Source organism: Buteo buteo, chromosome Z (genome assembly GCF_964188355.1).
Source record: "Buteo buteo chromosome Z, bButBut1.hap1.1, whole genome shotgun sequence".
NCBI lineage: Eukaryota > Metazoa > Chordata > Aves > Accipitriformes > Accipitridae > Buteo > Buteo buteo.
Window position 1 is genome coordinate 66,892,914 of NC_134204.1, and position 15,751 is coordinate 66,908,664.

At 38.7% G+C, this 15,751-nt stretch overlaps 1 protein-coding gene across 8 annotated transcripts in view; it reads right to left on the bottom strand.

The window, feature by feature from the left end:
* Window positions 1-8,936: 8,936 nt before the first annotated feature.
* Window positions 8,937-15,751, bottom strand: part of CSNK1G3 (casein kinase 1 gamma 3) — an 88,241-nt gene continuing 81,426 nt past the window's right edge. For 4 of the 8 annotated variants that reach the window (XM_075021821.1, XM_075021829.1, XM_075021822.1 and 1 more), the window contains one exon: window positions 8,937-9,372. In XM_075021821.1, the coding sequence (XP_074877922.1) occupies window positions 9,067-9,372 (306 nt within the window). In that variant the 3' untranslated portion in view covers window positions 8,937-9,066. Of the gene's footprint in view, window positions 9,373-14,671; window positions 14,696-15,065; window positions 15,173-15,751 lie in introns of all 8 variants that reach the window. The other 4 variants (XM_075021826.1, XM_075021823.1, XM_075021827.1 and 1 more) reach the window with 2 other exon arrangements.

Sequence of the window (15,751 nt, forward strand, 5' to 3'; positions counted from 1 at the left end):
TGACTCATAGAACAACTCTTACAGTTGCATGTATTGTACTTGAATGAGTTACTGGCACACTAAACAAGTTCATCTATGATAGGCATACCATGAGGAAAATCTTTGCAGCCAAAAGCCTGAATGAAGCTATCTTCACCAGAACACATAATTTCTTCTAAGACACCAATAACTGTTTCTGTTATGCGTACAGATTTAGTGTATTACTATCTCCTCCTCCTCTTCATCTTCTCCCTCTTCCCCATCTTCATCACCTTCGTCACCTTCCCTTCACATCCAAGCACAATCCCTATACTATTCCCAGGATACACATCTGGTTCCACTGCCTCTCCACTTCCTTATTACACTTTAGTTTGATCAACACATCCTTACTCAGCCACCCTGATCTCCTCCCACAATTACTTACACATTGGAATCAATACATTATAGAAGCCACGCAGCCAACCATTCCTGTGTTCAAACTTCTGATCTCAAACTTCTTGGCAGGCTTGCACAGACACCACTAACTTTGAGTGACCAGCAGAGCTGCACCTTAAGTCTGCTGATGACAAGACCAGGATCATCATCTGCTTCTGCTCCAGATGAGCTCAGCGAGGCAGCAGACTCAACTTATCCTGTCCTTCCAGGATGTAATAAAAGAGCAGCTTCTTATGCTTAGCATCTATAAAGGATGAAAAGGATTTCCAAGCTTGCAGGAAAGAGAAGACATGTTGCCCCAGACCATGCCCAAAGACTTGCTCCTCAATACTCCTAGCCAGTTATGTGCATGAAGAACTTCAGTTAAGCCAATACATCAGGTTTACCTGTACTACTTCTCAGTAGCAACTATTCTGTTTATACAGATCTTCTGCTACTTACTGTTGCAGTAGGTGGTACAAGCTTGTTCCTAGCTGTGTCCTCTTGGCTTGACCACCCACATCTTCTCAGCCCACACACAGAGTCCTTCTTTCCCAGGCTATAGAGTTGAACTGCTCTGCAGGGTAACAGCAAATGCCACCTGACTTGCAACTTGCATCTGTCTGGGCCGGGCCTCCTGGGATGCTCTGGCACTTCGAGGAAACCTACCTTGCCCTGCCTAAACTCTCACTGGTTAGCTCTGCCCAGGGGGTTCAAAGGCTTAGTTGTCCTCAACTTTATTGTCTAAATATTTAGGTCAGCATTTTGTAAACCTCCCAGGGACTGATCCAAATGCTGAAGGGAAGAGAAGCACTGATTCCCACTGGTTCTACATCAAACCTGTCCTTCACAGAAAAAAAAACCAAACCAAACTTGATCCAGTGGAGAGGGTGCTGACTCAGAAGGCTGACAGAAAATTATTGACTTTGTTCATTTGCTTCCTGAAATTTAAAAATAAAATAAAAGCATAGGAACCCATTCAAAGAAATGATTTTTTTCCATATCTCCCGCTCGTATCATTTCAAAAAGGTACTTAGCATTTTATTTCCAATTGCTCCAACAGAGCAGCCACGGAGAGACTGCTGAAATGTGGGGGCATCACCTGGGTACAGGGGCTGCCCAGGACAGAAGGAGTGCTACTGAAATTGCAGAGCCCTTCTTAAGCTACAGAAGAAATGGGGAGGAACTGGGCAGAGATTTTGATCTCCCTTGACCCGCACTGCTTGGAAAATGCATTTCCACACACAGCTGGGGAGCCCAGAGGGAAATAAGGGAGGCCAGAAGGCAGCTATTCAGGGCACCACATGGCCAAGGCCAAGCAACGTCCGGAGGAGCAGCCACCCCACAAACCCACCCCACAGGCTGGGCACTGCTGCATCCCCAACTCTGCCCATCACAACTCTTGCTCAAGCAGGTGCTGAAGCAGGAGCTCCAAAGCCACCACTGCAGCAAAGAAGGCAAGGACATGTCTGCATGTGGGAGAGGTGCCCATCTGGGTAACCTCCACAATGGGGTACTTCGATGCCTAATGCTGCAGCCATCCCTCTTTCTCCCTGGTCACCAACTCTTACAGCCAACGGGACAGACCACTGCCCTGGCATTGCCTATACATTTCAACAGTTGCATTTATTGCTCGACTCTTTGAGTCCAAACATTTGCGGCTCTAGCAATGACAAGTAACGACTGCTATTCAGCAGCTTCCTCTCTTGTTGCACCAGCATGCCAGGACACAGGCATATTATAATAGCTACTTAATTACATAGCCACCTACCGATCTCTATTTCATGCATCTTCTCCAAAGACAGAAAGTTACGCAATGGTGAAAACACTCACCTGCAGAACTCATGCCTCCCTAATTGTAGAAACCAGAATACAAAATATTTAAAGGCTTTTGCCAGTTAAGGAAGCGCTGTATAGATTCTAAGACCACATTCCACTGTAACACTCAGAACACCATTCCAGTAAAAGATTTAAAATACATTTAGCATCTCCCAGGTTTCCTCTCTACTTCAGTCTTACCTTCTACCCCCAGGAAGATGATCCATTCTTTTTGTAGACGCAGGTTGTTTCCATGGAAAGCTAATGGAAGAAAAGCATACCTTACACCAAATGCAAGTACTGGTTTGTTATGGATCTAGACTCTTCCCATATTCTTTGGCCAAAGTATGAAAGTTCTCTCTCATAGATAAGTGGTTGAGCACACCTTTGTTTTTAGAATTGTAGATGTTTCTTTAAGGCACAGAAAACAAGTTGTTTGAGAAAAGAACCATGATCTGAAATTTTGTACAATATACTATGCAAAGTATAGAAACTCGGATCAATGTGTTCATCAAACCTATTGAAGCCAAGATGCATGGCAATGTTTTCTAAGAACTTAGATATCTGAAGCATTGAAGAATTCAGGCTGTTTTGTCTAGGTTCACCAGAACAATCTCTCTAGTCAATGCAAGAAATTAATAATAAAGAAAATACTCAATTAATATGTGAGAAAGTTAAGACTTGGGGGTGCTGGTGGATGAAAAATTGGACATAAGCCAGCAACGTATGCTTGCAGCCCAGAAAGCTGATGGTATCCTGGGCTGCATGAAAAGAAGCATGGCCAGCAGGTCAAGGGAGGTGATTCTCTGCCTCTACTCTGCTCTGGTGAGACCCCACCTGGAGTACTGCACCATGCTCAGGGGCCCCCAGTACAAGAAACATTTGGGCCTGCTGGAGCGGGTCCAGAGGGGGTCCACAAAAATGATCAGAGGGCTGGAACACCTCTGCTATGAAGAAAGGCTGAGGCAGTTGGGGTTGTTCAGCCTGGAGAAGAAAAGGCTCTGGGAAGGCCTTATTGCACCTTGTCAATCCTTAAAGGGGGCTCGTAAGAAAGATGGAGAGAGACATTTTACCAAGGCCTGCAGCGACAGAACAAGGGACAACAGTTTTAAACTGAAAGAGGGTAGATTTAGATTGGAAGTAAGGAAGACTTTTTTTTACATGGGGGTGGTAAGACCCTGGAACAGGTTGCCCAGAGAAGCTGTGGATGTCCCATCCCTGGAATTGCTCAAAGTCAGGTTGGAGGGGGCTTCGAGCAACCTGATCTAGTCAAAGAATTCAACGCCCATGTCAGGAAGGGGTGGACTCAATGGTCCTTAAAGGTCCCTTCCAAACCAAAACATTCTGTGATAATATGAATTCCCTGGACCTCTTTGTGTCTGCTATATGACAGTCCCAGTCAACATCTGGGAAGTTGACGTTGCCCCTAAGGACAAGGGCAACTGATTTAGGGGGGTGTTAATTCCTTATACACTAATACATCAGTGCCGTCATCCTGGCTGGGTGATCTGTAGCAGACTCCCACAACAATATCTGCTTTGTTAGCTTTTCCCCTAATCCTTACCCGGAGGCTCTCAACCGTGTCACCCCCAGCTGCAAGCACTGTACAGTCCAACCCCACCTTCACCCACAGCGCTACCTCTCTGCCCTGCCTGCCTCTCCTGAAGAGCCTAGAACCATCCGTCACAGGACGCCAGTCGCAGGACTCTTCCCACCAAGTCTCGCCGACGCAAACGTTGTCGTAGCTCTGGGACTGAGCCAAAGCTTCCAGGTTTGGAAGCTTATTCCTCATGCTGCGGGCATTTGTGTACAAACGTTTGAAATGTGCTCCACTGTATTTGGTACATTGTGGAGCAGAGTGAAAGCCCTCACCAGCACAACAGCACTCAAACCTCACCATGCTGTCCCAGAGCTTATCACTAGTAAGCCTGTCCTGCCTCGCACCTCTGCAGAGTCACCTTCCTGAGCAATGGCCATGGCTTCTGCAGGAGGGGACAGCCAGCGCCTCTGGCACATGGAGGGCTGCTACACCTCAGCGCAAGGCTTCAAGCAACAGACTACAGCACGTGCCACTGTGCAGCATTCGCTGCATATCAAGGTGCCACAATTAGATCACTGATCAACCCCAGACCAGGGAAAGAGACAGATAACACACAGTGTGAGCGCCAACTTCCACCTTTTATTGCGCAGTTAATTCCTTTTATACTAACAAGGGGAGGCGGGATTACAGGTACATCACAAGGCTGCGACTAACCCTCTAACTTTCCGTGACATCGCGAGATCTTCTGAACGCCAAACCCTACACCACTGTACTGAAGCTTCGTGCTGTGGACCCAGCTGAGACCTTGGTCCTTGGAAAGAAAACCAGCCTGAGAAGGCAGGCCAGCCCCTTTGCCAACTGCCACCTTGCATCGAGCTGCAAAGATAGGGTCAGTCTCATTTTTGGTGGGGCTGCCCCTTTCCTCCATTGCACAAACACCATCTTGATACAGCCTCTAACCACCACATCACTCACAAGCCCTTCTCTGTACACAAACAACACGTCCAGCAGGGTGCCTTCCCTAGTTGGCTCATCCACCAGCTGTGTCAGGAAGTTATCTTCCACACACTCCAGGAACCTCCTAGACTGTTTCCTCCCTGCTGTATTGTACTTCTAGTGGACATCTGGCAAGTTGAAGTCCCCCATGTGAACAAGGGCTAGCGATTGTGAGACTTCTCCCAGCTGCTTACAGAATATTTCATGTGCCTCTTCATCTGGTTGGGTGGTCTATAACAGACTCCCACCATGGTATCTGCCTTGTTGGCCTTTCCTCTGACTCTTGCCTGTAAACACTTGACCCTTTCATCACCATCGTCAACCTCTAGACAATCAAAACTTTTCCTAACAAAAAGGGCTACTCCACCACCTCTCCTTCCTTGCTTATCCCTCCTGAAGAGTTTATAGCCATCCATTGCAGCACTCATATTCAATGTTCTCAAACAACCTTGAATGATCTAGAGGCTCATCCCTCTATTCACTAATGAAAAGGCATAAACGTGTATTTTCAGCACTGTATTTTCAATTCAATGTCATGGTCATTTTCCAAAGCCTGGAATAAAAAGTAGTTAGAGCATAGTCTAGGATTTACAAATCCCCAATAAACATTTAAATTCTCAAGCTTTTTCAGAAGGAAGCAAAAGGCAGTTTAGGGATCAACATAGAAAATGGTCAGGTACAATGATCACAATTCACTGGATCCTTGCTTCCTTATCATTTGCTCTGTCCATCAACTGCTTTAAGTTTTCATGAAATTGTGAGTACTTGATTATCACCGAAGGCCGTGTATCAATGACTTCCTTGTTCCAGGCAATAGAAAAGCTCAGGGCACTGAGGTAGGTCTGTAGTTTACAAAACACCTGACGAAAAATTAAATACACTCTCTGCCACAAACATGAAGTAGCCTCACCACTCTAATATTTACAAAGCAGTTTCTTGGTGTTCCATATTTTTGGTTGTCCATTTCAAAAGCCAAGCATTAGCTAAATGCTCAGGGCTAGCTAAACACTGAAGTGCTCTTCAGTACACAAGAAAACACAAGTGTAGTCTAAAAAATAACTTGCAACTCAAACTAGTTAATGAAGAGTTGGTGGGTTGTTTTTGGGTTTGGTTTTTTTTAAGCAGTACTTTTTGACTCAGTAGCCTTTAATGACAACAGGATAATATTTCAGAGGTAAGTTATGTGAAGACAAAAATATCTTAAATACCCCATATCATAGTATGTGTCACCACAGGAAGTCCCACAAATATTCAGTAAAGCTGTATTTTGAGTAAGGTTCAAACAGATGTGTTAATAGGATACCGAACAGCCTATCTTACAAGAAAAATAAAAATTGAGCATCTGAGAACTGAATACATCCTTAAAACTATACTAGCTCAGTTACAACCACTCATCCTGAAAACTTAAAGAGGAAGGTATCCTTGGAAAATATACTGTTTAGTTTGATAAGACAATCAGTGAAGCTGTACAGTGGCTTAATTCTGACAAAACCAATTCTGCAATCTTCATGTTTGAAATATCCTTTAAAAAAAGCTACTAAAGGCTTCTAAAAAGCTACTGAAAAATACATGGAAAACAAAATTTCTTAAGCACTCCAGTGTTAAAATTCCTAGTCTCAAAAAGAAGTTCTGAGGAAAACTTTAGTTTGAATAAAAAGAAACGTGAAATTGAAAAAAATTTTCACTTGCAAGAGTTCTGTAGCTCTGTAAGAGCACAAGGAACTGAAAACATCTGTTTATGAAGCAAAATGCTACGGATTTTAACTAGAAGTCTAGCAACTGATTTTGCCTACTAACATTGTTCTCAAGTAAATACGCCCTTTTTTATATCATATCAAATGCTTTACAGGTAAGAATTATCATCTCAAGGTTGTGACTGAAGAACTAACTATAAGTCTTCCTTTTCTAGATACCCACCTAGCAAAATTCAAGACACATTTATTGCATATGTCACCGTATCTGTAATGGCTTTTATTCTAGGTGGCACAGACTGCATAGACTTTAATCCATGGAGACCCTGAGTAGATTTCCTAGTTACGAACACATGCATTGAAATCTTTCCCTCTATTGTTAATATTAGGTGTATTAAAGCATATAAAAATAATACCTGTTAACTAAGCAAACATGACTATAACTGTGATGTTGAGGTAGCATTTCAAGTAATACACTTTCATATTCCTTGCCATCAAAACAGGTTAAAACTGTTCAGCAATTCTTAAACAGCTTCCACTACTTCATTCAAGACTGTAGGAAAGGGGGGAAAAAGGCAAGTTTTAAAAAACTATCTTTATTTTTTTCTCTTACATTTAAACAGGTATGTATTTCATTTTTAGACATCCAGCCAATGTTTACTTCATTAGTTTAGACAAGAAAAAAAAAGAATATAAATGCAGATCATATTGGCATAACCTGAACATACCCGCATCAGTACTGACCACTTTGTTTTGCTAGAAGAAAACCTTCTTCAGCATTAAAATCAAGCACTTAAAAAAAATGCTGAAAAGCAAGTGCCTAGATACTGGTCATTTCAGCAAATAAACAGCTTTTATATATTCAAATATTTTAAGTCCATAATATACGCACTTTCTTGTTATGTGTATGGACTTCAGACCATACAAACAAGGTACAGGTCAAAAACCTCTGAGAATAAAACTAATCAGGTATGTGAGAAATATACTTAACCACATGTACTTACAAATCTTACAAAGCAACAAAGTTGGTCAAGTTCTACAAAGAAGGATGCGTTTTCATACGAGAATGGTCAAGTAACCTACCTTCCAGCTCAAATAAAAACAAAGAAGTAACTTCCATGAGTTTGAGATAATCAATAACACAAACTGGTGGAGCAGAAACTTATGACCTATTATACGGTATGTATTTGTAGGCCAAGTTCACTTTTTTTAAAACAAAAACTTAAGATCATGAACAGTAATAATAACAAAGATGAAAGTATACATATGAGCACATAATCCAAACAACAAAATACACTTTTGGCTGTTAAAGAAAAATAAATTACAAAATACAATTAAAGCCCTTGCAAATGCAATAATGAATTCAAAGGTGTGCATTTATTTTCATATATATTTTAAATGCTACCACAAAACAGGTTAAAAATAAATAAGTATGCGAAAAGGGATGTATGGATAGAAAAAAATGCTAATTAGCTCTAGAAGAATTAAAAAAAAAGACATAATCTGAATTTTGGTCAACAAATCTGTCTAGCCACTTCCATCTTTCACACCCCTTCTTCAGTAACTGACAGCTAAACATAACAAAAGCACACCTCTGTCATTATGGCTTTAAAAGAAGCATATATTTTCTGAAGAAGAAAATATAAAATGGGCTGCCTTGCCTACAGAACTGCTGGTTTGTTTATATTGCAGGCACTTCACTGGACTGTGGGGAAGTACCTGACACATCCTTGCCATCCTATTATAGTAGTGACATTACACTAAAAGACAAGAAATTTCCAGGAAAAAAAATCTCAGGAAATTTTGGGTGCTATGGGCTAGTACGGAGAGAAGGGAGAAGTCTCATTCACTTCCATTGCATTGCAAAACATTGCGTGTTTTCTACATTAAAGAGTAAAATAATTTAGAAACAGTTCTCTAACATTACATGGCACATCCATATTTTCAAGTTAAAGATGTTGTCAATCTTCAATTACCTTAGTGAACACACAGCCTTTAATACTGATTCCATTTTAACCAGATTCACATTTATTTCTTCTTTTGTAATTCCTCTGTAGATCTCTTTTGAAGGTATTTCAATCTTACTAACATTACTGGAAGCACAACTTAAATCATACAAACTTCTGTATTCTTTGTACAAACACTCTTGTAATTTCTACTGTACTGCAATTCCATTGTAGGCATAACAAAAGCAGGTTTTCAAACCCTGAGGCTACTGGAAATACTTTCTGTTCATTAGTATCACCAGCATTTAAACAACTGTCAACAGTTAAATACTCCTCCTCAGTATCTCTAGACAGTGACTGTACCATGATACCACAGGCAGGGTTTAATGCTGATAAAATTTGACTACAGTATCACCAGTAATACTGGGAGAAAAGAAAAAAAAAATCAATGTAGTTGTCACAAAAGAAATCTGTTGCACATCTCTCTTCTGCATTTTGAAGGAAACTGCTTTTGATATGCTGCTATGAACTCAAAACAACAGATTTATGACATCTGTCTTCAGATAAGACACTAGCTAGTACTTCCTAGAACAGGAGAAATACTTTTCAAATTTAGTTTTGCTGAAGATACTGTTCATTTGTACCATTTCACTGGTCCATTTGTGGATGGTCAAAGAAGCACTCATGTTTGACAAAACCTTGAAGCTTTCAGAATAGATGAATAAAAAGATGGATGCAGGAGAACCAAATCAAAGCACACAGGCATGACATTGTTTCTAAGGGAGTCCTTGGAAAACATGTGGTCATTACGGTGGGGGGGGGGGGGGGGTTTGGTTCTGTTTTTGGTTTGGATTTTGGGTGGTGTTTTTTTTTTTAAGATCACAAGGCAGCAGTTGAACAAATGAGCATTTCCCATGTTCTGCTTGGTTCCAGTCATTTGTGGCATTGAATGGTTTTCCTTTTCTTCCGCTTGAAAAAACAGCAGCACCTGCAGGTGTGACATGAATTACATATGATATAAAAAGAAATCACAAACCTAAACTGTTTACCATATTTGTTTCACTTGAAGTATGTAGTTCAGGTATAGCCAGCACCACAAGGAACACATTAAGCTCTACTGCGGGGGATTGATTTATTAGTGAAAGAAACAGAAATAGAGATATTTTTGACACATTTCGCCTTCTTTTGGGAAAAAGTATCAAATGAAAAAAACTATACTAAAAATAGCTATTAAGTTTAGAGTATTATGTAAGGGTATCAAAAGCACGGGCATTATAGGCTGGCTCAAAAATGTATTTGTAAGTATAAGGAATGTTCCATTACCTGAGTCCTCTTTCACATTAACTGGCAATATGTCAAATAGAAGTTTGAGCTTAAGATTGCATCACTTGAACTGTGCACTCAAGATACTACTGTTGCTAATACAAGAAAACAGTTTGAGCTTCCTTTGTCAACCAGAACTTGGAAAATTCCCCAAGGCTATTCCCCAAAATATTTTAGAAGAAAATGTTCATGAACAATATAAATAATGTTTTGATTCAGTGCTGTGATAATATTACTAGTGAAAGATCACAGCTTTAAGTATATTGAAGTATACTGATATTCTTTCTTCTGCTTTAGTGCATACTACATGAAGTAAACTAAAATTGACAAATACTGCGAATTTCACTTAGCAAATAAAGACAATCTGAAAGTAACTGAAAAAAACACTACAAAAGGAAAAAGAATTGGAGGGTGTTAGAGATAGGTAATACAGAGGAGGACTCCAGAAGTCCAGGAAGTATTTTTGAAAATAAATTAAAGAGGAAAGCAACAAATACACACAGAAACCTTTTTCATTTGCATGTAAAGTTAGCCTATTTTAAGCAACTCCCAGCTCCTATCACCACCTTTAAAAAAACAAAAAAGCTCCCACTTAGTAAAGTATTCATAATTTGCAACCAGAAGTGAACACACAAGCTGTCTACATTAACAGAGCTTGCCTGCCTCATGGAGTTCTGCAGTTTGGTTATTGAATTCTCACTTGCAGTGCCATACACTAAAGAGTTTTTCTTGAACTGTGAAGTACAGCAGAAGTGAAAATATAAACATACTGCATCAATAGCCTATCAGTAAGTCCTTAAGCTCACTAAGCATTTTATGTCACTAAAATTCAAAAGGAATCCTGCTGATTTAGTTTGGACTATAGGAATTGGGGAAAGCATTTAAAAACCAGGGAGAATAAGGGTTTAAAAGTAAGGTTCTACAGGGTGTGAGAACAACATCCAAAGTAAGGGGAGACAGAAGTCACCTTCTCAAAATATCCAAGGGCACCCTGTCACTCAGTCACTGAAAAAGTAGCAGTGGGCAGAGACAGACCAGAGCTGCTCTGAGAGTTACATAACTTTCAGTACAAAAAAAACATTGGTTATTGACAGAAAGGAAGCCCAAAATTAAAATTCAACAGGGAAAACTACATATATAAATATTTTTACAGCTAACAGAAATATCATACTGTATTTATTAACTTTAAAGTACTTCTAAAAGAGACATAATTGTTTCTGAAGGCTAGTAGCCACCAACTGCAACTGAAATTCCCCCATAACTAGTAACCCTTTTTCTTAGCATCAACCACTAACATCCATTATCACTTAAGCTTTGAATTTATATGCAGATGCATGGAGTCCAACTTAGTTTAATCCTTCTTTCACCCCAACCTTTTTGCAAGTATTTTATATATGTATACACAACAAACATCATATCAAAACAAAGCATTTTAGAGTGTTCCTTCCCTTTCAGTGTGAATTATCCTATGATCCTATAAATCAGGAAATCCTAACCTAGACTGTGATGGTAAATCACTTTTGTACCTGTTTCAGATTAGGAGGCCTCAGAGTAAGCTTACAGAAAAATTTTGTCTCGACTCGTAGTTTTAGTATATACACAACAGAGGTTACATAAGTAACTCTAGGAAGACGGAATTGTGGCAGACAATTTATATTCTAGAAAAACAATCTAGAACTTTAACTCTTCACTGTTTAACTGTATTTTGCTTATATGGAGCATGTCTCAAGTAACAGCAGATCACAATTCTTAAATGTTTAGAACCTCTTGGATCGTCGTGTAATTCAAGGACACTTTAGGTTTTCTTGCTTTCTTTCCCAGAAAATTTTAACCCATACTTGCTACAAATCTCATACTGTTCTTTATTCCTTCTTCATAGCCTATTTAGTTTGCTACTTCTCTGTCAACCAGAGAAGGGCATCATGCAATGGGGAGTTCAAGAGTTCTATCTTTAACAACATAAAGGATTGCTTTTTTAATCTCCCGGTCTTCTGGAGTTTGCATAATACTATTACAAAGATTACAATTTCTATTAACAGGTTTGTTGTTTGGTTGGTTGGTTTTTTAAATTATAGGAACTATTCAACTGTATTCTAGTTCAGGGAATTTCACAAAATGCTGAAGACTGTTATTTGTGGGAAAATAAATCCCTTATTAATATATATCTAAAAAGTGTTAAAGGAATGCAAATTCCATAGAGCATTGTAAACCACAGGACTGACTTGGAAACTTACTGAAATGTATATTTATCAGCCTCGAAGTGCTAGACAGACAAACCTTCCAAGGCTAAACAGATGTCATTTTGAAATATATGCACATTTACATGGGAGTAAGACAGGTCAGACAACATTGTCTGATAATAAATTTTATGAAAGAAACATAACCCTGAGATTAGAGATCCATAGTGCATAATCTCTTGAAGAGTATAATTTATAACAGATATGCAGAAATGTTCCTAAGAATACTGTCACTAGAGGGTGTCATTATCACTTTTATATATATATTATACTGCTTGAAGCCATATTTAAAGCTGCAGATATGGGCAATATTAATGAGTATTAAACCACAAATTTACCATATTATCCAATATGCATGCAAAATGCATAAGAATAGATATGCTTTGAAAATTTCTGATTTTAGGAAAGGAACTTTCTTTCTTTTTAAAGAAAACATTTAATGACTGTTAACCTTTCTCTGTAGAGTATAAAACTTTTTCAGAGCAGGCAGTATAATACCGATTTATGAAACTCAAGAAACAACTTACTTTTCCTGTACAATCTAAGTGACCTTTCAGATATTATCTAAGGTAGCAATCTCAGTTGGTTGCAAACATTTTTGTCCTACTTAAAACATTATCATACCTTTTTTTTGTTAAACACCCTCTACCACTTGAGCAGTCCCTCAGCACAACATGCTAAAGCAACTTTAGTTGTCATTTGTGTTTAGATAGCTGTGGTTTGTATTTGTCATCTAGCATGTGGCAGCACTCATTGCATAAACAGCAGGATTGATAACAGGTGTTTAAAGTGGCAAAAACAGAATGCAAGATGCAAAAAGGACAGATCACATCATTTTCTGTTCGCCCTTCTCTATCCTCCCATGGCAGAACCTCTTGGTTATCTAAATTACACATGCTTCATAGAAGCAACTGTTCTGATGGCTAGCAAAGAGTTAAGGAAAGAACGGCTAATTGCTCAGTAATACCTGAAAGACCCATCTGCAGCAGATAAGATCTACAAGTGCCAGGACAGAACAGTGATCAGGTTAGTTTTCTCCCTGCTTTACAATTCCAGTAAGTAACAACTGAAATAGGGCTGAAAGCTACTTTTCTAAACAAACAAAAAAACACAACACACAACCCCCCAAGCAAAACAAACCAAAACCAAAACACCAAAAAACCCAAAACCTAACACCCACTGCTAAGTCATGCTTGCTGCACATGCTTGCTGCACAGCAATACCTGAGGAGCATGAAGATGACAAGGCATAAGATTTAGAATATATATTGCATGTTTGATATATATTTATGTACTCACTATGGAAGTGTTGGATGAATGTCCCAAAACAATAAAATGTTACTGAAAAAATCCTTATCCTCTCTGATTTACAGAATCCCACTGAAATTGTAACAGGAGATCTAATATTCAGCTAAACAATATTTTTGTTCATAGTTGAAATCAGATATAAGGCACCCTTTCTTCAATCTTTTAAAAAAAGATATGGTTATGCTAAGCTTCTAAAACTTGAAAACATCTAGAACCGAGTGAAGTGTTTCTAAAAATTATTCAAGCTTGTCTCCTCAGAGTATGAGGAAATATTAAAACAGAAGATATCAGCAAGTGAGGTTAACTCTGTTGATATTTTCAGATGGAGAAAAGATTATGAAAGAGGCACAACGTGACAGTCTTTGATAAAACAATGTCTCCTTAAAAACAAAAATGTCCGTATCACTGAATTCTTGCCAGAATAATAATAATACAGTACTCTGCAAAGATGGCAGATAAAGAACCGTCTCAGTGCTAGTGCACAAGTGTGGCACAACAGACACTTCCATTCACAATTTTTAACGACACAGGCACATAAATCTTATACACCAAAACAGAACCTTTAGAATAATCACTTCAAGAAAAAAAAATTGTACTTTGAGAAATTTCCCCTTATCTAAAACTTAAAAAGTGGGTCCTACAAAAATTACTAGCATTAAAGAACGTTTACTGGATTTTTCTGCTACTAATGTATCCTTCATACTTCACTGCCTCTATTTTATGATAAACTGGATCCATACCCTTGTAAAATCCTATTCCAACCATGATTATAGAAGAAAACATGTTGGAAGTTATAACGCCTTCGGCTATTAAGAATATTTTTCTGTACTATTTTGCAAATCTGACTTTACTACTCAAATATATATACATTAGTTGTCCATCCCACATTAACAGACCTTAATATTTTCCCCTTTCATTACACTGTAACTTTAAGGAACCCTGCAGTTATGTTTTAGTAATTAGTTAGCAGGTTGTCAAAGACTAAGACTCTGGTAAATACTGTGTTTACAGACATAACGGGAAAGTTCAAGTATTTGCTAGCATTTATTACTTGTTCATATAAGTGAGTTATTTTCTAGATGTTAAAATACTAGCTGAATGCTACAACATCCAAAAAGAATGTTTTCCTCTCTAAAACACCATAGCAAGTAAGAAAAAAAAATTCTACTACCCACTGAAAAGGATTATATAAAGTACACCACAGACTACACAACTTAGAAGCAAGCAAGATTTGAAGCAGGCAAAATAGCTCCTGAAGGTGGCTGTTTGTAAAAACAGTTAATTGTTTCACAATATTAAAACATGTTTTGTGATTTCCAAATGGACTTGTTGTTTTAAAGTTCTCTGAAATTAGTTTTAAACCAAAACCAAGAATGAAGCCCCTAGGGCTATTTCTGCCTGCCTGTGCTGTAGAACTCACCACATGTTCAACACTTTCTGGCAGCTATACAGAGAGTAAGGGGAAAAAAAGAGAATCAGAATACCACACAGAGAAAGAATTTTACATATTTCATACATAACTTTTGGTAGTCAGAACACTATCTTAAAATAAATATTACAGAATTAGTTGAAATATAAAAAATGCATGCACTTCCCTAGTATAGAGATGTGTTATTGAGGGCTTAGCCTAAAAAGCACAAGCTATAGAAAGTCTATTATTTAAATACTTAAAGCCAAAATTAATTATAGCACTATAGTTTTGCCCCTCACCAGTGGCTATTCAGTTTAGACAATATTTTTTGAATAACTACACAAGAAAAATTTTGAAGTAGCTGAGCACACAAGATCCAAAGAATATAAAAAGACAGACATACTTAGTTTCATCTGTTACTTCTACTTCTGCAGGAGCTGTGATGGGTGCATTCGAACAGCCTGCAGTTGGGTCATCTGTGTTCAGTTCTCCATTTGTTGAACTTACTACCTGAAATCACCAGAAATACCTGAAATTATGCTAGCGTCAGACATACATTTGACAATTCCTAAAGTTACAATACATCTTCAAAAATCAGTAATTTTTGTTAATTCCATAATTCTTTTTATTCTAACAATAGTATCTTCCAGGTTTTATCCCTGCATCCCTGTGCTCCTGCCTTTTTCTTTTCATATCTACTAGTGGAACGGACATCTACATGACAGACTCAAAGTGAGCAGACTGTAAGCAAAGCAATTCTGTTGATCGGGTTTGCTGATCTCCCTCGTGTCTCTTCAGAGCCTTAAGGGAAGGCACTAACCCATTTACTGATACCAATTCAGTCAGTCTTACCCTATCTCTGCTTCTTTAGCGTATGTAAGCTCCTTAGCTTCCTTCTTCGTGTGGCTCAATCTAGTTGTATCTCAAGGAGTATTCACCAGAAGAGGGGAAAAACTAAGACATTTTCTAGACCTAAAAGTGTAGGTGGTGTTTGGTTTTCACTCTCAGAGCACGAGAACACTTACTGCCATCAAACAAAACACAAACAAAAAAAAAAATCAGTAATCTTCCCTCTCATTAATTTACTCT